The 24,301-nt window shown below is 48.3% G+C and overlaps 1 protein-coding gene across 2 annotated transcripts in view; it reads left to right on the forward strand.

The window, feature by feature from the left end:
• The window catches only part of AGBL5 (AGBL carboxypeptidase 5), a 43,832-nt gene that overhangs the window by 8,256 nt on the left and 11,275 nt on the right, over nt 1–24,301 (forward strand). For both annotated transcript variants that reach the window (XM_060754779.2, XM_060754780.2), the window contains exons 4-14: nt 1,267–1,433; nt 2,926–3,084; nt 3,595–3,772; nt 5,967–6,145; nt 9,344–9,698; nt 9,845–9,994; nt 12,271–12,440; nt 16,373–16,508; nt 18,720–18,907; nt 19,154–19,359; nt 24,045–24,203. In XM_060754779.2, coding sequence (XP_060610762.2) covers nt 1,267–1,433; nt 2,926–3,084; nt 3,595–3,772; nt 5,967–6,145; nt 9,344–9,698; nt 9,845–9,994; nt 12,271–12,440; nt 16,373–16,508; nt 18,720–18,907; nt 19,154–19,359; nt 24,045–24,203 — 2,047 coding nt within the window. The remainder of the gene's footprint in view (nt 1–1,266; nt 1,434–2,925; nt 3,085–3,594; nt 3,773–5,966; nt 6,146–9,343; nt 9,699–9,844; nt 9,995–12,270; nt 12,441–16,372; nt 16,509–18,719; nt 18,908–19,153; nt 19,360–24,044; nt 24,204–24,301) is intronic.

The raw sequence follows: 24,301 nt of genomic DNA on the forward strand, positions 1-24,301 counted from the left end.
TGGCTATGGAACTGCCTTCCTGGTGAGACCAGGTCAGCCCCCTCCTTCCTGTCCTTTAGAAAGAGGGTCAAAACTTGGCTGTGGGATCAAGTTTTCAGGATTGGGCAATAAAGCAGCAAGAGGAAAGATGACCAGGCCAATTAGGTTTGATGCTGATGACTAGAACGGTTTTAAATGGTGTATTTTAATATTGAGATAAATGTTTTTAATGTTTGCGTATGCGTATATGAATTTGTGTCCCAGCATTGAATGTTTGGCGTATATATGCTGTGCTCCGCCCTGAGTCCCCTGAGTTGGGGTGAGAAGGGCGGAATATCAATGTTTTAAGTAAATAAATAAATAATAGTCAGCTGAAAAGAAGGGCCAGGAGTCCTGGGGCCTTTCCACTCTGCAACTCCTTCCACTTCCCTCGACAGTGCCTGCTTAGCTTTGGTGCTGGTTGGCTGCTGCTTGACTAGACTCAACCTGGCTTTGGGACTATTTCCCCTAGCCCTGCTTGGAAACTCCTATGCAGTGCTCAGTCCATCAGACTGCTTCTTCCTCTGTTGTCTTGCTGGAATACCAGGAGACTAAGCAGCTTGCTTTCTCCATAAGGGCAGGCATCTGCTGCTGGCATCAAGAGCAAGGCCTGCTCCTTGAGTTTCCCTGGAGTGTGGCCTCTGCCTCCCCTGACTGTGAGAGCCGTTCAGCAGTGGAACTCTCTGCCCTGGAGTGTGGTGGAGGCTCCTTCTTTGGAAGCTTTTAAACAGATGCTGGATGGCCATCTGTCAGGGGTGCTTTGAATGCAATATTCCTGCTTCTTGGCAAAATGGGGTTGGACTGGATGATGGCCCAGGAGGTCTCTTCCAACTCTAGGATTCTAGGATTCTATGATTCACTGGGAATCCAAGGAAGGACCAATGGATGAAAGAAACTTTGAAGATGGGTGCATCTAAGTCAGTCTTCTGATATCAGGGGAGAGGGAGCTGCACCAGGGACACCTTTGCAATTTAACAGGAGCCCTGAATGGGCTCAAGGGGATAAAGGCTTTTGCAGCAGATATTATAGCCTGCCTCTCAGTTGGGTGGGGGGGGGGGGGCAATCAAGAGTGCAGCTCCAACAGCAAGAGAGGGTTGGGGGTGTGCATAGCCCAGTGGTTCCAGGCATAAAAAGGCCATTTAGCTCAGCTTTCCACCATGGCGGGTTGGCAGCTGCTTCTGCCTTGCTTGCCCCCGCGTCTTCCTGGGCGCCCGCCTCTCAGCTCTGGCCCCGCTTTGCTTCTTGCAGATGGTGGAGACCCAGTTTGTCCTCTCCTTTGTGCACCGCTTCCTGGACTGCCGCGGAGCCACCACCTACTTTGCCTTCTGCTACCCCTTCTCCTACACGGAGTGCCAGGAAATGCTGGCCCAGCTGGACGCCCACTTTGCCGAGTGCAGGCACCTCTCTCCCAGCAGGTAGGAGAGTGATGCCCATGGCATGCGTCCACCAGGACTTTCCTCACCCGAGGCCACCTTGGAGCAGGAAAGGCACCCGGATTTGAGAGAGGGGGCACTCAATAACACCCCAAGATCTCAGTTCTGGGGAAAGGGGTTGATGGGCCCTTCTCTTTTTCCAGAAGAGCCTGCAATGTTCTAATGGGGTGGGGGTGGGGGGGGGGTATCAGGGGCTGCACATTAGATCCCATCAGGCCACACTTTGTCCCTCCCCAACTTATAAGATGCCCCTGTTGTTAGCAACAAGTTCTCTGAAGGAAATGAAGGCGCAGAGGGAGTCTTTCTGTGTTTGGGCTTCTGGCCAAGCTGACCATTCCAGCCCTTCAGGCAAGGATACCTGTGTCCAGATGTGCCAGTCAGTGGAGTTTGGGCCTTTGGCAAGACCCACACATTGGCTCTTTCCTGATCAGCTGGGCTTTGCATGTTGCCCTTTATAATAATAATAATAATAACAACAACAACGCTTGGGAAGTGTTCGACTTGTCATTTTGTGTTACGAAATCCAGCATATAGATCTCATTTGCTGTGACATACTGACCACCTTGATTAGCATACAATGGGCTGACAGTGCCTGGAGCAAACTTTTGTTGAGAGGTGATTAGATGTCCTTGTTTGTTTCCTCTCTGTTATTGTGCTGTTGCAATTTTAGAGTTTTTAAATACTGGAGCCAGATTTTGTTCATTTTCATGGTTTCCTCCTTTCTGTTGAAATTGTCCACATGCTTGTGGATTACAATGGCATCTCTGTGTAGTCTGACATGGTGGTTGTGAGAGTGGTCCAGCATTTCTGTGTGCTCAAATAATATGCTTATATATTCAACTTCTCTGGTTGAAGGAGTCTGCAGTGCCTTTCATGTCCCTTGATTCGTGTTTGGGCAATGCTGCGTTTGGTGGTCCCTATGTAGACTTGTCCACAGCTGTACCGTGTACCATGCAAGACTCCTTCAACCAGAGAAGTCAACCATAGCAGAGCACCTGATGAACCCACCTGGACACAGCATATTATTTGAGAACACAGAAATGCTGGACCACTGCGAGGTAGAGAAAGGCGGGGAATAAATAGGGCAAATAAATAAATAAATACATAAATTAAAAATTAAATTAAATTCTAAGACACAGTCATATCTGCAGGACATTGGATTTCTTCAAACATGAACTAAATACAATACAGCCAGCCTTCCGTGTCCGTGCTTTCCTGCTGCATCTTGCCCTTTGCATGCTTTTTCTCAGCCCCCTACTTCTTCAGATCCACCTCGGGAGCATCGAGATCAGGCCTGGGCCAACTTTGGTCCTCCCTCCAGGTGTTTTGGATTGCAATTCCCACAATTCCTAACAGACTGTCACAGCAGAGATTTGGGGAGCAGAGACAGAACCTTGGCTGGGATGGGGCTGAGCAAGGAGACTGAGCGCAGGAGGCCCACTGAGCCAGGCTTTCCTCTGCCCATCTAATCTAGTGTCCAACATTATAGTACCGTGAGTCGGAAGACAGGCGCAGACCCTCGAAGGCAGGTGGAAGGGAAGCTGCGCCCCACCATCCACCGAGGGAGGAAGTGCCTCCGGAGAGGACGCCCCAGGGGCAGGAAGGAGGAGGCCGGCCCGGCCAAGGGCGCACCGTAAGTGGGTTGCCTTGGCTTCTCATGCCAGGCCTTGGCTGTCCTTCAGAAGGGGGCTGCTGGGCCCCAGGAGCCACTCTTTGGCTGCTCTTTTTGAGGGGGGGGGACGCTGGAGACCCAGGCCCAAGTAGCGACTCAACCATTGTTTACCTGTCTATCCCTCCCTACCTCCCAGAGCCAAGCCCACCAGGAAGTCCCTTTGCCCTTGAGAGATGTCCCTGGGAACCTGTGTTGGGGGCAGTGGTTGTGTGATCCACAAGGATACGTCACTGTGGACAAAACCCCTGCAAAGGCTTGGATGGGGAATGAGACCCCAGGCCAAAGGAGAGAGACTGCTACAGGACTACTTCTCCCCCCTCCATCCCGAAAACCCACAAAGCCTTTTTCCTTTGAGGACTTCTTTCTGAGTTCTGGAGGACAAGAGCGGGCCGTGTCCTGAGGATCCTCAGACAGAGCCAGGAGGTGGGCTGCCCCACTTCATGCAGGGTCTCACCCACTCTTTGTCCCCAGCTCCCTGGATTCCATCTATTACCACCGAGAGGTGTTGTGCTTCTCCCTGGACAAGCTCCGCGTGGATCTGCTGACCATCACCTCTCACCACGGCATGCAGGAGGAGCGGGAGGCCCGGCTGGAGAAGCTCTTTCCAGACAAGAACACCCCGCGGCCACACTGCTTTCTGGGCAAGAGGGTGAGTCAGGCCAGGAGGGAGGCAGTCCTCCATTCACAGGAGTCTTGCCGCGGATGTCCAGGGGTTGGCCAGAGTGAATGCCCAAGATACACACTGGCAAGAGAAAAGTGGAGCATTTCCTCCCTTCTCCCCTTGTCATGAATGTCTCATGATCACGACTCGCATTCCACAGGTGTGTTATCACATGTCCATTAGAACTGTATTTTACACAATAGACTTGCTGCCGATGTATTTCTATCTAATAGGCTTGTTTGATCCAAAAAAAAAAGGTTCAAAACTCGTTTGATTCTAAAGTCAATTCTGATTTTCACAGAAAAAAAATGTTCAAAACTTTTCAAAACTTCCGAGACTTCCGAACCCTTTCGTTAATGGTTTGAAAGTGTTATTTCCTGTTTGGGTTGTTGTAGGGTTTTTTCGGGCTATAGGGCCATGTTCTAGAGGCATTCTCTCCTGACGTTTCGCCTGCATCTATGGCAAGCATCCTCAGAGGTAGTGAGGTCTGTTGGAACTAGGAAAAAGGGGTTTATATATCTGTGGAATGTCCAAAGGACTCTTGTCTGCTGGAGCTAGGTGTAAATGTTTCAACTGACCACCTTGATTAGCATTTGATGGCCTGATAGTGCCTGGAGCAAACTTTTGTTGAGAGGTGATTAGATGTCCCTGCCTGCTTCCTCTTTGTTGTTGTGCTGTTGTAATTTTAGAATTTTTTTTAATACTGGTAGCCAGATTTTGTTCATTTTCATGGTTTCCTCCTTTCTGTTGAAATTGTCCACCTGCTTCTTGTGGATTTCAATGGCTTCTCTGTGTAGCCTGACATGGTGGTTGTGAGAGTGGTCCAGCATTTCTGTGTTCTCAAATAATATGCTGCGTCCAGGTTGTAAGGATATTTGCCATAGATGCAGGTGAAACGTCAGGAGAGAATGCCTCTAGACCATGGTCATATAGCCCGAAAAAACCTACAACAACCCAAAAAGTAAATACAATATATTATTATTATCATAGCATAATATTAATATTATATATTACATTCTACTATAACATTATACTGTAATATTATTAGTAATACTACATTAATATTACATTTAATATAAAATATATAATTATAATATCATTTTATTATTATTATTAGTAGTATATTGTATTACATTATAACATTATCAATATTATATGTATATACAATATGTATTGTCGAAGGCTTTCATGGCTGGAATCACTGGGTTGTTGTAGGTTTTTCCGGGCTATATGGCCATGTTCTAGAGGCATTTTCTCCTGATGTCAAAAACCTATATACAATATATTATATTATATTATATTATATTATATTATATTATAAGCACAGTGCAGGAGACAAGTGGCTCAGAAAGGGGGGGGGGGGGCAAAGAGGTGAAAAAAAGTATATATGATATATTTTTATTCATTCATTCATTCATTCATTCAACTTGTATATCGCTACTCCCAATTTGTCTCGGAGCGGTTTACAGAAAGAGATTAAAACAATACAATTAGCTTTAAAATGATCATAACAATAACAATAGGCAGCGAGAACAGGCATAGCTTGTTTACACTTACAGTTGATGTAATTAATTGAGGACGGAATATAAGAGTTTTGAAGGTATTGATGTATTGATGTATTCTAAGAAAACAAATAAAAAACTATCTATTTTTTAAAAGGTAATTTTTTCAAATTTATTCCGAATTTCGAAGATTCTAACTGGACTGATCCTTCTAGCAGGAATTGCCTCCTTTTAAATTCTGTATGGTTATCAGCACCGGAGACGTGTAAAACTATCTTTCATTTCCTAAGCATCTGTAGAACCATTATAGGAGAAACAGATCATTGGGACATATTCTGGGTATCTCTGGGGGAGCCAAATTTCTTCTTAGGGTAGGTAAAGGTAAAGGTAGTCCCCTGACATTAAGTCCAGTCATGTCTGACTCTGGGGTGTGGTGCTCATCTCCATTTCTAAGCCAAAGAGCCAGCGTTGTCCGTAGACACCTCCAAGGTCATGTGGCCGGCATGACCGAATGGAGCGCCGTTACCTTCCCGCACGGAGCACCGTTACCTACCCTTCTTAGGGTAGGCATGGTCAAACTTGGGCCCTCCAGGTGTTTGGGACTTCAGCTCCCACAATTCCTCACAGCCTACTGCCTGTCTCTTTTATTTTCTCCATCACCCCCAAAAATCTTTCCCCAGGTGTTCTTCCTCAGCAGCAGAGTCCATCCCGGGGAGACGCCCTCCAGCTTCGTCTTCAACGGCTTCCTGGAGTTCATCCTTCGGGAGGACGACCCTCGCGCCCAGATGCTGCGCCGCATGTTTGTCTTCAAGCTCATCCCCATGCTCAACCCGGACGGGGTGGTGCGGGGCCACTACCGGTGAGCTAAACTCCCAGTTTTATCAAACAGTTTAATTAAAACAGCACTTACTTGCTGGCTGTTTTAATAGACCAAAATATAAAACAAAGATCGCACTCAGCCACAGAATAAACAAAAATTGATAGCAAAAGCTACACCATAGTCAAAGGGTTCAGTCTTCTAGTCAAACGCCGAGAGTTCAATAAACAAAGTCCAGGAATCAAGAGTCTATACCGTAGTCAAAAGCCAGTCCAAAGGTTGCAGGGTTCCAAGATTACAGGAGACGGGTCAGGATACCGAAAGAACAACAGACCTGGGGGGGAAACCAGCAGCATCCACCACCAAAATATGACAATACTTTTCTCCCAAAAACCACTTCCAAGGCTCACTCTTTATATCCACAAACACCCAGCTGCAACCTATCTCTTGCATACCTCCACCCTTAATTGCTTTCACCCATGAGCTCTTACCTACAGATTACTAAACCCTTTAGAACTAAGACTTACATTAACCCTTCCATCACCAAGCACCATCAACTGCAAAACGTATGACAGGAGAGAGCAAGATTGTTTTCTGCTTCCCTGGAGACTAGGACACAATGGAACAAGGGCTTCAAACTACAAGAGAGGAGATTCCATCTGAACATAAGGAAGAACTTCCTGACTGTGAGAGCCGTTCAGCAGTGGAACTCTCTGCCCCAGTGTGTGGTGGGGGCTCCTTCTTTAGAAGCTTTTAAGCAGAGGCTGGATGGCCATCTGTCGGGTGTGCTTTGAATGCAATATTCCTGCTTCTTGGCAGAATGGGGTTGGACTGGATGATCGCCCATGAGGTCTCTTCCAACTCTTTGATTCTAGGATTCGATCTGGTTGGCAGTTTGAATCTGGGTAGGGGTGAGCACCTGACCTTCAGCCTAGCTTACTGTCCACCTAAGCAGTTTGAAGATAGCTGTGAGGTGTGAGTAGAGAAATTCGACACTGTTTAAGCGGGGAGGTATTTTATGGCAGTGATCAAATAATAGGAGGAAAGTCTGTGATCATAGAGGATGAAGCAACAGCACCCCCCTGTGGCCGGAATCGAGCATAACTTTCAGGATGCTGAAGTTGGAAAATGCCAACACATACGTCTGCCTGTCCTGTATGTCTAATGACATTGAATGTTTGCTGTGTATGTGTTCTGTGATCTACCCTGAGTCCCCTTCGGGGTGAGAAGGTCGGAATATAAATACTGTAAATAAATATCTGTTAGATTAGTGCAGTGTTTCTCAACCTGGGGGTCGGGACCCTTGAGGGGGTCGTGAGGGGGTGTCAAAGGGGTCGCCAAAGACCATCAGAAAACATAGTATTTTCTGGTGGTCATTGGTATTCTGTGTAGGAAGTTTGACTCAATTCTATTGTTGGTCAAGTTCAGAATGCTCTTTGATTGTAGGTGAACTATAAATCCCAGCAACTACAACTCCCAAATGTCAAGGTCTATTTTCCCCAGACACTACCAGTGTTCACATTTGGGCATACTGAGTATTCGTGCCAAGTTTGGTCCAGATCCATCATTGCATGAATTCACAGTGCTCCTCTGGATATAGGTGAACTACAACTCCCAAACTCAAGGTCAATGCCCACAAAACCCTTCCAGTGTTTTCTGTTGGTCATGGGAGTTCTTTGTGCCAAGTTCGGTTTAAATCCATCGCTGGTGGAGTTCAGAATGCTTTTTGAATATAGGTGAAGTATCAATCCCAGCAATTACAACTCCCAAATTACAAAATCAATCCCCCCCCCCCGCCCCCCAACCCCACTAGCATTCACATTTGGGCATATTGGGTATTTGTGCTCAATTTAGTCCAGTGAACGAAAATATATCCTGCATATCAGATATTTACATTACGATTTATAACAGTGACAAGTGGAGTGCCAAAAGCAGGGTTCCGTCCTGGGCACGGTCCTGTTCAACATCTTTATTAATGACTTAGATGAAGGGCTAGAAGGCAGGATCGTCAAGTTTGCAGACGACACCAAATTGGGAGGGATAGCCAAGACTCCAGAGGACAGGAGCAGGATTCAAAACGATCTTGACAGATTAGAGAGATGATGGGCCAAAACTAACAAAATGAAGTTCAACAGTGACAAATGCAAGATACTCCACTTTGGCAGAAAAAATGAAATGCAAAAATACAGAATGGGGGACAATGCCTGGCTCGAGAGCAGGACGTGTGAAAAAGATCTTGGAGTCCTCGTGGACAGGAAGTTAAACATGAGCCAGGAATGTGATGTGGCGGCAAAAAAAAGCCAATGGGATTTTGGCCTGCATCAAGAGGAGCATAGTGTCTAGATCTAAGGAAGTAATGCTCCCCATGCTCTATTCTGTTTTGGTTAGACCACTTTACCTGGAATATTGTGTCCAATTCTGGGCACCACAATTGAAGAGAGAGATTGACTCTAAGCTGGAATGTGTCCAGAGGAGGGCGACTAAAATGATCAAGGGTCTGGAGAACAAGCCCTATGAGGAGCGGCTTAAGGAGCTGGGCATGTTTAGCCTGAAGAAGAGAAGGCTGAGAGGAGACATGATAGCCATGTATAAATATGTGAGAGGAAGCCTCAGGGAGGAGGAGGAGGGAGCAAGCTTGTTTTCTGCTTCCTTGGAGACTAGGACGCAATGGAGGAATGGCTTCAAACTACAAGAGAGGAGATTCCATCTGAACATGAGGAAGAACTTCCTCACTGTGAGAGCCGTTCAGCAGTGGAACTCTCTGCCCCGGAGTGTGGTGGAGGCTCCTTCTTTGGAAGCTTTTAAACAGGGGCTGGATGGGCATCTGTCAGGGGTGATTTGAATGCAATATTCCTGCTTCTTGGCAGAATGGGGTTGGACTGGATGGCCCAGGAGGTCTCTTCCAACTCTTTGATTCTATGATTCTATGATTCTACTAAAATGACAGGTATCAAGGAGCAACGAAAACAATATTATGGTTGGGGGTCACCACAACTTAATGAAGTGCATTAAGAGGTCACGGCATTAGCAAGGTTGAGAACCACTGGATTAGTGTTTCTTTTAGATTTAGATTTGTAAGATGTTTTAGTTTGGGTGCAGATATGAAAATCCGCCATCTTTGTATTGTTTTTGTTTATTATTTATTTCAGAATAAAAAATAGTTAAGAAAAGAAAGAAGTTGGCACCTTTTGGAAGGAGTTGTCACTCACTTCCGGCTCCTTTTTTCCTTCCTCCCCATAGGACAGATGCTCGGGGTGTGAACCTGAACCGCCAGTACTTGGAACCAGACGCGGAGCAGCACCCGGCTGTCTATGGGGCCAAGGCGGTCATGCTCTACCACCACGTCCACAACCGCGTCCAGCCTGGCGTCCCCGACTGGCGGACCTGCGCCAACGCCCTGGGCCCAAAGGCCTCCAACCAGCACACTTCCTGCAGCGAAGCCCCCACCGAGGAGGCTCCTCTCTCCCAGCTAGAGAAAGCCAACAATCGGCGCAACTGCCCCAGGAGGGCCCGCACCCCATCGCCAGAGGCTTCTGAGGCCTCCGAGGGGCCCGAGCAGGACTCCTGGATCCTCTCGGACGAGGGACACCCTGAGGTAGTGTGGTGGAGTCCCCTTCTCTAGCAGAGGCTGGGTGGGCATCAGTTAAGTGGGCTCTGAGTCTGTGTTCCTGCTTCGCAGAAGGGGGTTGGACTGGATGGCCTTTGGGGGTCCCTTCCAACTCTGTGATTTACTTCTGTGAGGACTCTGAGAGCGAAGCCGAGAGCCTCCCCGCCCCAGAAGCCATCCCACCACAGCAGAGCGGCCTGGCCTACTACGTCGACCTGCACGGCCATGCCTCCAAGCGCGGCTGCTTCATGTACGGGAACAACATCTTAGATGAGAACCAACAGGTGAGGAGAAGGAGGAAGAAGGGGAGAAGGGGAGCTGCTGGAACCCAGTCTCACGCTCTGGCCAAGCTCTTCCTGGCCTTTGGAAAGAGGAGGGATGGGATGGGATGGGATGGGATGGGATGGGATGGGATGGGATGGGATGGGATGGGATGGGATGGAATGGAATGGGGTGGGATGGAATGGGGTGGGATGGAATGGGGTGGGATGGAATGGGGTGGGATGGGGTGGGATGGTTAGCAGAATGGGCCCAGGGCTGTCCTGAGTATGGAGGCACAAGGGAGCAGGTGTTGGAGCTCAGCCTGTGATTGTGTTTCAGGATCAGGGTGCTTTGGATGTGGGAAGTGATGCCAATGAGTCAAGATGGCAGTGGTTTGGTCAATGATATTGCTGCAGAGAAGGACCAGGAGACCCCTGTGCAAACTGTAGTTTCCCACGAGAATGTCCCTGAAAGGTGTGGGGATGATGGTGTACTCCCTGAATTGCTACCAGAGAGTTCCCAGGATTCAGGGCTTGAAAACAACTGGGCACCTGGCCCAGCTGCAAAACTTAATGCAGATGCCCTGCTCGCGTTCCCGCCTCCATCGCAAGCGCGATTGGCGGGGACGAAGGACAGGACCTTTTCAGTGGTGGCCCCTCGACTCTGGAACTCACTCCCCAGGGACATCAGACATGCTTTGTGGGCTCGGCCTCATGTAAGCCGCACCAAGTCCCTTGGGGAAATGGTAGCGGGATACAAATAAAGTGTAATAATAATAATAATGAGAAAATAGATAGACGGCAGATTAGTCAAAACAGACAAACCGAACAGTGGCTTCGGCATTCTGCCAAGCTCTGACGGAAAAAGATAAGGGAGTCTCAATTAAAGCGAAACCAGTTTCTAAGATCTTGGAATAGCTTAACAAGGGGATAAAAGTTCCAAGTACGGGAAATATAGCCAGATGAAGCATCGTTTGGAATCAAGTGAAGTTTTCGTCCTTGTTTCATGGAAGCCTTGCTTGGAAGATTCTTGTCTAAGTATTTCTTGTTGCATGGTTTGGATTCTTGGATTGTATGATTGCATACTCATTATACTATACCATTATAATGTAATATTATTGGTAATATTACATGTAATATAAAGTATATAATTATAATATCATATTATTATTTTTTTATTATTAAAGTTATATTGTATTACATTATAATATTATAAATATTATATGCATATACAATATATTATATATGTTAGGGTTTCTGTATGTGAGGCATTAAATTTTGCCATAATTGTGTTGGAAACCAGTTTCCGTCCCTCCCTAGGGTGAGAAAAGTGGTATACAAGTGAAGTAAATAAATAAACAGATAAAGAGTCTGAAGGTGTTTCTTTTTGGGGAGGTTTTTAAGTAGAGGGTGGATGGCCATCTGTTGGGAAGGCTTGGATTTCCTGTCTGGAGAAGAGGGTTGGATTGATTTGCTTTTCGGAGCTCATCCAGTTCTGATTCTGTGAACCTGAGCTGCAGCATCCTCCATCTCTCTTCCCAATTTGTAGCCCTAGCAGAGTCTCTTTTGAATCCACATCTGCAGCTTGGCTTCATCTTTTTCAGCTGAGTGCAGAGAGCTGCTCGATTTCTCTCTCCCCGCTCCCCTCATAGAATCATAGAATCAAAGAGTTGGAAGAGACCTCATGGGCCATCCAGTCCAACCCCATTCTGCCAAGAAGCAGGAATATTGCATTCAAATCACCTCTGACAGATGGCCATCCAGCCTCTGTTTCAAAGCTTCCAAAGAAGGAGCCTCCACCACACTCCGGGGCAGAGAGTTCCACTGCTGAACGGCTCTCACAGTCAGGAAGTTCTTCCTCATGTTCAGATGGAATCTCCTCTCTTGTAGTTTGAAGCCATTGTTCCACGTCCTAGTCTCCAAGGAAGCAGAAAACAAGCTTGCTCCCTCCTCCTCCCTGTGGCTTCCTCTCACATATTTATACATGGCTATCATATCTCCTCTCAGCCTTCTCTTCTTCAGGCTAAACATGCCCAGTTCCCTAAGCCGCTCCTCATAGGGCTTGTTCTCCAGACCCCTGATCTGCTCCCTCCTCCCTGTGGCTTCCTCTCACATATTTATACATGGCTATCATGTCTCCTCTCAGCCTTCTCTTCTTCAGGCTAAACATGCCCAGTTCCCTAAGCCGCTCCTCATAGGGCTTGTTCTCCAGACCCTTGATCATTTTAGTCGCTCTCCTCTGGACACATTCCAGCCTTTGTCTTCACGGCTAGTCCCACCCTCTTTGTTTGCTTTTGCAGGTTGAAAACATGCTGTTCCCGAAGCTCATCTCGATGAACTCAGCCCACTTTGACTTTGGGGGCTGCAACTTCTCCGAGAAGAACATGTACGCCAAAGACAAGCGGGACGGACAGTCCAAGGAGGGCAGCGGGCGGGTGGCCATTTACAAGGCCTTGGGCATCATTCACAGGTAGGCGTGCTCCCCTCATCCCTCCTACCCTCCTTGCATGGGCCTTCCCATAGGCTCCTCTTTCTCCCAGGCAGGCTTTGAGATGTTCCAGCTCCTGCTTAGATCAGAAGGGGTTATTTATTTATTGTGTCATCAGCAAGCAGACCATTGTATTACATTTCTAACAGATCAAAACAAACAAACAGATTTTGCAAGCTTGGTAGTTGATTAAATGTCCTTTGACCAGTATCTGGCCCCTTGGAGTGCCTCTGGTGTTGCCTCAAGAAGGTCCTCCCTTGTGCATGTTGCAGGGCTCAGGGTGCATTGCAGCAGGTGGTCAGTGGTTTGCTCCTCTCCACACTCGCATGTCGTGGATTCCACTTTGTGGCCCCATTTCTTGAGGTTGGCTCTGCATCTCGTGGTGCCAGAGCGCAGTCTGTTCAGCACCTTCCAAGTCGCCCAGTCTTCTGTGTGCCCAGGAGGGAGTCTCTCATTGAGTATCAGCCATGGATTGAGGTTCCAGGTTTGAGCCTGCCACTTTTGGACTCTCACTTGCTGAGGTGTTCCAGCGAGTGTCTCTGTAGATCTTAGAAAACTATTTCTAGATTTAAGTCGTTGACATGCTGGCTGATACCCAAACAAGGGATGAGCTGGAGATGTCTCTGCCTTGGTCCTTTCACTATTGGCTGCCACTTCCCGGTGGATGTCCGGTGGTGCAATACCGGCTAAACAGTGTAATTTCTCCAGTGGTGTGGGGCGCAGGCACCCCGTGATAATGCGGCATGTCTCATTAAGAGCCACATCCACTGTTTTAGCGTAGTGAGATGTGTTCCACACTAGGCATGCATACTCAACAGCAGAGTAGCATGGCGCAAGGGCAGATGTCTTCACTGTGTCTGGTTGTGATCCCCAGGTTGTGCCAGTCAGCTTTCGTATGATATTGTTTCTAGCACCCACTTTTTGCTTGATGTTCAGGCAGTGCTTCTTGTAGGTCAGAGCACGGTCCAGAGTGACTCCCAGGTATTTGGGTGCACTACAATGCTCCAGTGGGATTCCTGGAGGGGTGATGCTATAAGCATACCGCATGGGGAAACCCTATTCTCCCTTTGAGGTGTTTGGGCTGATGCACCTGGGACAAGTTGTGCTGGGCCCCCACTTGATCTGTGCAGGAGGCCCAAGGTGGAGGAGAGCATTGGTTTGGGTGGTCATGGGCAGGTCCTTTAGGGTCACGCATGACCTCTTTCTGCCCGAGAAATGTTTATGTGACCCGAAGTATATAGAATATTTTACATAATCCCAGGTACCTAAGTATATAAAAAAGGTATTAAAAAGCCAAACCTTCATCTGTATAAAGAAAAATGTAATGTATTGTCAAAGGCTTTCATGGCCAGAATCACTGGGTTGTTGTAGGTTTTTTGGGCTATATGGCCATGTTCCAGAGGCATTCTCCCCTGATGTTTCGCCTGCATCTATGGCAAGCATCCTCAGAGGTAGTGAGGTCTGTTGGAACTAGAAAAAAGGGTTTATCTATCTATGGAATGACCAGCGTGGGACAAAGACAAAGAACAGCAAAACAACAGAGCGGAAACAATCAAGGACATCTAATCACCTCTCAACAAAAGATTGCCCTAGGCACTGCCAGTCCATCAAATGCTAATCAAGGTGGTCAGTTTATTTATTTATTTATTTATTTATTTAGTGTACTTCTACCCCGCCCTTCTCAACCCCCGAGGGGGGACTCAGGGCGGCTTACACAAAGGCACAATTTGATGCCTGCACAATAACACAGATAAACGTATAAAAACAGCACTTAAAACAATTATAACAGTTAAAACAATCAATATATATCACAGTCAGTAAACCAATCTCAAGCTCTGCATTCGACAACTCAGAGTCCATATTTCATTCTACATTGTCTATTCCTATCAGTCACCTTAGTCCTTTATTTATCTGCCAGATTGCCCAAACGCCTGGTCCCAAATCCATGTTTTTAATTTCCTTCTAAAGGAAAGGAGGGATGTCGCTGATCTAACTTCCCCGGGGAGTGAACTCCACAGGTGAGGGGCCACCACCGAGAAGGCCCTGCTCCTCATCCCCGCCAATCTCAGTTGAAACATTCACACCTAGCTCCAACAGACAAGAGTCCTTTGTCCCACCCTGGTCATTCCACAGATATATAAACCCCTTTTCCTAGTTCCAACAGACCTCACTACCTCTGAGGATGCTTGCCATAGATGCAGGCGAAATGTCAGGAGAAAATGCCTCTAGAACATGGCCATATAGCCCGAAAAAACCTACAACAACCCAAAATCTAATGTTTGTTTGTGGGATTAACATAACTCAAAAACCACTGGATGATTGACACCAAATTTGGACACAATATGAGTGACCATCACTCAGAAAAGCACTGGAAAACACAGCAGAAGAGATTTATAGAGATTACATTGTATTATATTATAAATATTATATGCATACACAATATATTACATTACATTACATTACATTATATTACATTATATTATTAGTATAGCACAAAAAAGATGTTTAAAAAGCAAATGTTTATTGATAATAAACCAGGATTTCCGAGTCTTGCTAAATAGGCTGATTTTCCTTTTTGTGGAGTAGAGGTGGACATTTTCTGCACAAGCCACTGTAAACACTGCATGTTATTGCTAACAGATCTGTGTAAATTGGTGGCCTTCAGAAATGTTTTACTGTTACCAAATTCTTTGGGACCCCAACATTGAGCTCAGGGGACCCTTTAGGGCCAGGACCAAAAATGTAAGGCGCTCTGCTTCTAGTATAGCAGGCATATAGTATAGCAGGCATGTCGAGGTCCTGAACCGGTGCTTGGCCGCTGTGACGGTCTGGATGGGGGCGAACAAATTGAAATTGAATCCAGACAAGACAGAGGTACTCCTGGTCAGTCGCAAGGCCAAACAGGGCATAGGGTTACAGCCTGTGTTGGATGGGGTCGCACTCCCCCGGAAGACGCAGGTTCGCAGCTTGGGAGTGATCCTGGACTCATCACTGAGCCTGGAACCCCAGGTTTCGGTGGTGACCAGGGGAGCATTCGCAGAGTTAAAACTCGTGCGCCAGCTGCGCCCGTACCTTGGGAAGTCTGACTTGGCCACGGTAGTCCACGCTCTGGTTACATCCCGTTTAGACTACTGCAACGCTCTCTATGTGGGGTTGCCTTTGAAGACGGCCCGGAAGCTCCAATTAGTCCAACGCTCGGCAGCCATGATACTAACTGGAGCGGAGCGCAGGGAGCATACAACTCCTCTGCTGCATCAGCTCCACTGGCTGCCGATCTGCTACCGGGCTCAATTCAAAGTGCTGGCGCTGGCCTTTAAAGCCCTAAACGGTTCTGGCCCAACTTACCTATCCGATCGTATCTCAGCCTATCAGCCCACCAGGACCCTAAGATCTTCTGGGGGGGTCCTGCTCTCTATCCCGCCTGCTTCACAGGTGCGGCTGGTGGGGACGAGAGACAGGGCCTTTTCTGTGGTGGCCCCGCGGCTATGGAACGCCCTCCCCATGGAGGTAAGATCAGCCCCCTCATTGATGGTTTTCCGGAACAGACTAAAAACCTGGATGTTCGAGCAGGCGTTCGGTTAACTCAGTGCAATAAGTGTAATGATTGAAGGACTGGCAATTTGGACGACGAAACTGGATCGCGATTTTAGTCAAGAGATGAATTGGATTGTTTATTGATATATGTATTGTGGATCGTGTTTTTATGCTTTTAAACTGTATACTGCAGTTTGTTATAAGTTGTTGTAAACCGCGTTGAGTTGCCGGCTAGGCTGAGAAACGGCGGTATACAAGTATAGCAAATAAATAAATAAATAAATATTTGGGTAAGAGCCCTTCCTCTGCATCTAGAAGCCACGGCCACTGACTCTGGCCACTGACCAGCCTGCCCTTTTCTCCCTTTTGGTGTTTTCTAGCTACACCCTGGAGTGCAATTACAACACCGGGCGGTCGGTCAACACTGTCCCGGCAGCCTGCCACGACAACGGGCGGGCGACTCCTCCTCCTCTCCCGACTTTCCCCTCCAAATACACCGTGGAGCTGTTTGAGCAGGTATTGGGGTGCCCCTTCCTCACCCATTCTTCCAATCTGGGCCTTCGAGGAGTGCTTCCGGTCTCAGCCACTGCTCAGCAGCATTTGTGTCCTCTTCCCACGTTATGGTTCTAAATGAGGAGAGAAGGCTTAAGACTGGAAATCCCAACTACAAGGGGAGCCCCCAAGGCTGCTTGGGCCAACCCAGGGTGGAGAACACATGGTCCTCCACAACCCTTGTGATCGTCCGAAGGATGTTTACAATGCACATATACATGGCAAACATTCAATGCCATAGACGCACAACATATATAGACAGACACTTAGAGGCTGTTTAACATTCCAGCTTTTTCGTGAGGGTATTCTGTCCACCAGGGGGAGCTGTCGCTTCACCGTCCATTTGTGACACTGATGAAGTACTTCCTCATTCTTTGCATGCATGCTGGAGATTTTTATGGTGTCGTAAATTAGCCTCCCCGCATAAGCAGTACCACCGGGACTGTGGCGCAGCTGTCTGAGTGTCAGCTGCATTAAGATCACTTCTGACCAAAAGGTCATGAGTTTGAAGCCAGTCCGGGCCAGAGTGAGCTTCCGACCAATTTGTGTAGCTTGTTGTTGACCTTTGCAACTCGAAAGACAGTTGCATCTGTCAAGTAGGAAAATTAGGTATCACCTTTGTGTGGGGAGGCTAATTTAACTAATTTAAAAGGACATTAAAAAAAGACCAGCAAAAAGCATACGGGGAATGCGGAAAGTACTTCATCAGTGTCATAGATGGACGATGAAAGCGACAGCTCCCCTGGCGGCCAGAAAAGTTAAATAGCCTCTGACCGTCTGTCTATATCTGTTGTGTGTCTTTGGCGTTGAATGTTTGCCATATATGTGTACATTGTAATCCGCCCTGAGTCCCCTGCGGGGTGAGAAGGGTGGAATATAAATACTGTAAATAGTAAATAATAAATAAATTTCCTACTTGACAAATGCAACTGTCTTTTGGGCTGCAAAGGTCAACAGCAAGCTACACAAATTGGTCAGAAGCTCACTCCAACCTGGGCTGGCTTCGAACCCATAACCTTTGGGTCAGTAGTGATCTTAATGCATCTGACTCCCAGCCAGCTGCGCCACGGTCCCAGTTAGGGAGTTTGGGAACCACACAAGCCCCCTAGACCTTCTGATCCCACCTTTGACCGTCTGCTCTTGTTAGAGAAGCCATCGGTGGGGCTGTTGCTAGTCTGGCCCTTCCTGCACCTTCATAAATCCATGCTCTTGATTGACTGCCACCCAGGAATGCCTTCTCTTGTTGTCCCAATTGGCGGTCCTCCCTTTTGACTCACAAGGGCGGCTGCTGCCGGGTTTCCTTTATGGAAAATGAAGCGCATGCTCCTTGGCAAGGCAGGGCTGCAAGAGAGCTTGGGTGCCGCCACTCATAGAATCATAGAATCAAAGAGTTGGAAGAGACCTCATGGGCCATCCAGTCCAACCCCATTCTGCCAAGAAGCAGGGATATTGCATTCCAATCACCCCTGACAGATGGCCATCCAGCCTCTGCTTAAAAGCTTCCAAAGAAGGAGCCTCCACCACACTCCGGGGCAGAGAGTTCCACTGCTGAACGGCTCTCACAGTCAGGAAGTTCTTCCCAATATTCAGATGGAATCTCCTCTCTTGTAGTTTGAAGCCATTGTTCCATTGCGTCCTAGTCTCCAGGGAAGCAGAAAACAAGCTTGCTCCCTCCTCCCTATGACTTCCTCTCACATACTTATACATGGCTATCATATCTCCTCTCAGCCTTCTCTTCTTCAGGCTAAACATGCCCAGTTCCCTAAGCCGCTCCTCATAGGGCTTGTTCTCCAGACCCTTGATCATTTCAGTCGCTCTCCTCTGGACACATTCCAGCTTGTCAATATCTCTCTTGAATTGTGGTGCCCAGAATTGGACACAATATTCCAGATGTGGTCTAACCAAGGCAGAATAGAGCATGGGGAGCATGACTTCCCTAGATCTAGACACTATGCTCCTATTGATGCAGGCCAAAATCCCATTGGCTTTTTTTGCCGCCACATCACATTCCTGGCTCATGTTTAACTTGTTGTCCATGAGGACTCCAAGATCTTTTTCACACGTACTGCTCTCGAGCCAGGCATTGTCCCCCATTCTGTATCTTTGCATTTCATTTTTTCTGCCAAAGTGGAGTATCTTGCATTTGTCACTCACCACCTTCCCTTCTCGCTGCAGGTGGGTCGGGCCTTGGCCATTGCCGCGCTGGACATGGCGGAGTGCAACCCCTGGCCCCGCATCGTCCTCTCGGAACACAGCTGCCTTAGCAACCTGCGCGCCTGGATGTTGAAGCACGTGCGGAGCATGAGGGGGGTGGTCGCCTGCTCCCGGCGGAAGGGCACCAGGACCCCTCCCAAGGGGGCCAAGTACGTGGCTGCAGCACCGGGCAGGGACCAAGGGAGGGTCGAGTGGGGTGGGGTTGGGTGGGTTTCGGAGCATAGGGCTGCCCCAGGCATTCAGTGGAGGCTTGGCTGCTTGCCCCTCAAACTAGGGGACACATTGCTCCCCAGGTATCAAATCCTGCCTGTTTCCAGACTGTGGCTTGGAGCAGGCACATGCAATCTTCATCCCTCCAGCCCAAAGCTTCCCTCCGTTCCTTCTTTCCTTCCCAGCGGCATCTCGGCCTCCGCCTCGGAGAACTCCCTCTGCCGGACCCGGAGCTTCAGCAACGGGAGCAGCAGCAGCCAGCAGGCCTCCCCACAGGTCAAGGCCTCCCCCAGCTTCACCTTCAGCTGCTCCCACCCCTCGGCCTCCCTGAGCGGCATGGGGCAGGGCGCCCCCCCAAAAGGGGCCTCCAGGGTGCTGGCCCTCGTGCGAGGTAAGCCTCCCAGCCAAGTTCTGCTAGCAGCGGCCCAGTGGGTCTTGGAGTGGGTTTTCTGCTGGAAATGGCCTTTTTGAACAACAGCCGTGACCTTCAATTCCCTTCCTGGTGAAATAAAAGAGCTTCACAGTCAAGCAACTTGTGAAAGCAGCCCATTTGTCAACCTGAGCCACCCTATTGTCATCAGGGATTCCCATCCATTGCTTCTGCTCTCTGAACCAAGAGATGCTCCCTTTGAGGGCCTCTATGGGTCAGGAATGGGCAGGCAAGCCACAATATACCCCTGGCAAGAAGAAGAAGAAGAACTTTATTAGGTTCTTGTGGGTTTTTTCGGGCTATATGGCCATGTTCGAGAGGCATTTTCTCCTGATGTTTCGCCTGCATCTATGGCAAGCATCCTCAGAGGTAGTGAGGTCTGTTGGAACTAGGAAAAAATGGGTTTATATATCTGTGGAATGGCTGGGGTGGGGCAAAGAACTCTTCTCTGCTGGAGCTGGGTGTGAATGTTTCAACTGACCACCTTCATTAGCATTTGAAGGCCTGGCTGAGCCTGGAGGAATCTTTTGTTGAGAGGTGTTAAGATGTGCCTGTTTGTTTCCTCTCTGCTGTTTTGCTGTTGTAATTTTAGAGTTTTTTTTAATACTGGTAGCCAGATTTTGTTCATTTTCATGGTCTCTTCCTTTCTGTTGAAATTGTCCACATGCTTGTGGATTTCAATGGCTTCTCTGTGTAGTCTGACATGGTGGTTGTGAGAGTGGTCCAGCATTTCTGTGTTCTCCAATAATATGCTGTGTCCAGGCTGGTTTATCAGGTGCTCTGCTATTGCTGACTTCTCTGGTTGAAGTAGTCTGCAGTGCCTTTCATGTTCATTGATGCATGTCTGGGTGCTGCGTTTGGTGGTCTCTATGAAGACTTGTCCACAGCTGCATGGTCCACGGTAGACTCCTGCAGAGGTGAGAGGATCACTCTTGTCCTTTGCTGAACGGAGCATTGGTTGGATTTTCTTGGTGGGTCTGGAGATTGTTTGTATCAAAGACAAAGAACAGCAAAACAACATATATATGTTGTATCATACGACAGATCTATAAACCCATTGTCCTAATTCCAACAGACCTCACTACCTCTGAGGATGCTTGCCATAGATGTAGGCGAAACGTCAGGAGAAAATGCCTCTAGAACATGGCCATTGTTGTTCATTCGTTCAGTCATCTCCGACTCTTCGTGACCTCATGGACCAGCCTACGCCAGAGCTCCCTGTCGGCCGTTACCACCCCCAGCTCCCTCAAGGTCAGTCCAGTCACTCCAAGGATGCCATCCATCCATCTTGCCCTTGGTCGGCCCCTTTTCCTTTTGCCTTCCACTTTCCCCAGCATAATTGTCTTCTCCAGGCTTTGCTGTCTCCTCATGATGTGGCCAAAGTACTTCAACTTTGTCTCTAGTATCTTTCCCTCCAGTGAGCAGTCGGGCTTTATTTCCTGGAGGAACATGGCCATATAGCCTGAAAAAACCCACAAGAACCTAGTGATTCCAGCCATGAAAGCCTTCGACAATAGAATCATAGAATCCTAGAATCAAAGAGTTGGAAGAGACCTCCTGGGCCATCCAGTCCAACCCCATTCTGCCAAGAAGCAGGAATATTGCATTCAAATCACCCTTGACAGATGGCCATCCAGCCTCTGCTTAAAAGCTTCCAAAGAAGGAGCCTCCACCACACTCCGGGGCAGAGAGTTCCACTGCTGAACGGCTCTCACAGTCAGGAAGTTCTTCCTCATGTTCAGATGGAATCTCCTCTCTTGTAGTTTGAAGCCATTGTTCTGCATCCTAGTCTCCAGGGAAGCAGAAAGGAAGCTTGCTCCCTCCTCCCTGTGGCTTCCTCTCACAAAGAACTTTATTTTTCTACCCCACCTCCATCTCCCCGAAGGGACTCAGGGCGGCTTACATGGGGCCAAGCCCAAGGCAGAATACAATTAAAAACAAAGCAATAACAATTAAGACAGCATAAGACAGCGTAACAATAATAGCTAGCAACAACAATAACAGCAGACTAATTTTGGAGCGGGGGGAGGGGGGGGGAGAAAGCCTCTCTGTGAGCTAGTTAAAGGATAAGGTGGTTGAGTAAGGTGAATAACAATGTTTAATAGCATAAGAAATATCATGGAAACAGAGCAAATTAACAGGAACAGGAAAGGGCCTGAGGCTGTGAAGAATTCTGGGAGTTGGAATCCAAAGCACCTGAATGGAGGCCCCAAGTTTGCCCATGCCTGCACTAATTTGGAAAAAAAATGTTCTGTTCTTGGTTTGGAAGTATGATTTCTCTTTTCATGCTGTGGCCTTGACTTAGGAAGGAATCCTTCGTCTCCAGAAACTTCGTTGATGTTGTGCCACAAACGATGCTGAAGGGGATGAGATTCTATTAGGAGAGCTTCCTTCGTATCCTAGAATCCTAGAGTTGGAAGAGACCTGGTGGGCCTCCCAGTTCAACCCCATTCTAGGGCAACCATGTTCAAAGCAACCCTGACAGATGGCCATCCAGCCTCTGCTTAAAAGCTTCCAAAGAAGGAGCCTCCACCACACTCCGGGGCAGAGAGTTCCACTGCTGAACGGCTCTCACAGTCAGGAAGTTCTTCCTAATGGTCAGGTGGAATCTCCTTTCCTTTCCTGTAGTTTGAAGGCATTGCTCCATTGCGTCCTAGTCTCCAGGACAGCAGAAAGGAATCTTGCTCCCTCTTCCCTATGACACATTTATGCCTGGCCCTCATCATGTCTCCTCTAAGCCTTCCCTTCCTCAGGCTAAATATGCCCAGCTCTTTAAACTGCTCCTCATAGGGCTTGTTCTCCAGACCCTTGATCATTTTAGTCGCCTTCTTTCTCTGCACACATTCCAGCTTAGAGTCAATATCTCTCTTGAATTGTGGTGCCCAGAATTGGACACAATATTCCAGGTAAAGTGGTCTAACCCAAGCGGAATAGAGCATGGGGAGCAGGACTTCCCTAGATCTAGACACTATGCTCCTCTTGATGCAGGCCAAAATCCCATTGGCTTTTTTTGCCGCCACATGACATTCCTGGCTCATGTTTAACTTGTTGTCCACGAGGACTCCAAGATCTTTTTCACACGTACTGCTCTCAAGCCAGGCAGCTAAGGCCAGACTAACGACTTGTTCAAGCCAAATGCCCTGCATTGCACAGGGCCTTTTCTTTTTTTGCTGGAAGGTTTTGGACAGTAAGAGATTTGGGGCCGGGGCCAAGGAGGACACAGCAGTGGCACTGAATGCATTCTGCCCACAATATTATTGCGGTCTGCCCTCAAGTTATTTTAGAGTCATCGGGGTTTTCTTTGAAGCAGAACAATGGCTTCGAACAACAGGAAAGAAAGGAGATTCCATCTGAACATGAGGAAGAACTTCCTAATTGTGAGGGCTGTTCAGCAGTGGAACTCTCTGCCGCGGAGTGTGGTGGAGGCTCCTTCTTTGGAAGCTTTTAAACAGAGGCTGGATGGCCACCTGTCAGGGGTGGTTTGAATGCAATATTCCTGCTTCTTGGCAGAATGGGGTTGGACTGGATGACCCATGAGGTCTCTTCCAACTCTAGGATTCTCTGATTCTTGGCAAAAGTTGTTTGGAGTGAGTTTTCCTTTGCCTTCCTCTGTGGCCGAGAGAGAGAGAACTTTGCCTAAGGTCTGGGGGCAGGATTTTCATGGCCAAATGGGGATTTGAGGAGCCCCTGGTGGTGCAGTGGGTTGACAATAACAATAACAACAACAACAACAACAATAATAATAGTAATAGTAATAATAATCTTTATACCCCACCACCATCTCCCCAAAGGGAACTCTGTGTGGCTAACATGAAGGCAAGCCCAAGAAAATAAAATACAGCTAAAATACAGTTAAACCGCTGAGCTGCTGAGTATGTTGACCGAAAGGTTGCAGGTTCCAATCCGGAAAGCAACGTGAGCTCCCGCTGTTAGGCCCAGCTTCTACCAACCTTGCAGTTCGAAAACATGTGGGAAGGTAATGGTGCTCCATGCAGTCATGCCGGCCATGTGACCTTGGAGGTGTCTACGGACAATGCCGGCTCTTCGGCTTAGGAATGGAGATGAGCACCAGTCCCAGTTGGACATGACTGGACTTAACATCAGAGGAAAACCTTTACCCGTGTTTCCCAGCATCCTGTTCCAACACAACCAGTCACTACCCCATGTGGCTCTTGTGTACAGAGCTACGAAATGGGTTGATGTTTTGGTGTGTGCCAGTCAATCCCAGCTGTGAGGCTGCTTTTGTATTTGAGGGGTGTCAAGAAGAAAGAAGGGAGCCAGGGATTCAGGGGGGGGGGGGAGCTCCAGATAGGCGATACAATCGTCCCACCTCAAAATTAAGCCAGTAACCTTTATTATTTTTATTTATTTCATGCATTTCTACCCTGCCCTTTCCCCCACCCAAAGAGTCAGTGGGCCAAAGGTAGTGTCGTCCTGAGGAGTGTGAGATAAACCTCTGTGTGAGAGAAGCCTCAGTGTGAAAAACCTTTGGAGGATTTGCAACAGCGTTTCCTCCACTGGAACCCACAGTAGCTTCATTTGCCACAGCCTTCCAGGGAGGTCTCCTTGCAGGCCAAGCTGGGTGGTGGTGAGAGCACCGGTCAGCCTCCAGAGGGGTCATGCCTTGTCCTTCCTCCTCCGCTCAGAGCCGCGGGTCCAGGAAAAGCGGCGCCACCAGCACCAGACTTTGCTGCGAGCGGCAGTGACCAGCCTGCAGGCCCCCTCGGGGCTCGCTTCCTCGGCCAGGACGGCCTCCCACCTCCAGCTGCCCCCCGGCCTGGGCGCCTGCACCCTCCACATGACAGGTGGGCACTCCCTCTCGACCCTTGGCCTCCGGCCTTACTGCTAGTCCAATGCAAATCGGGGCTTGCAGGCAGACTTTTGTCAGAAATATTGAAGATTA

The sequence above is a fragment of the Anolis sagrei genome, chromosome 1, assembly GCF_037176765.1.
Source record: "Anolis sagrei isolate rAnoSag1 chromosome 1, rAnoSag1.mat, whole genome shotgun sequence".
NCBI lineage: Eukaryota > Metazoa > Chordata > Lepidosauria > Squamata > Dactyloidae > Anolis > Anolis sagrei.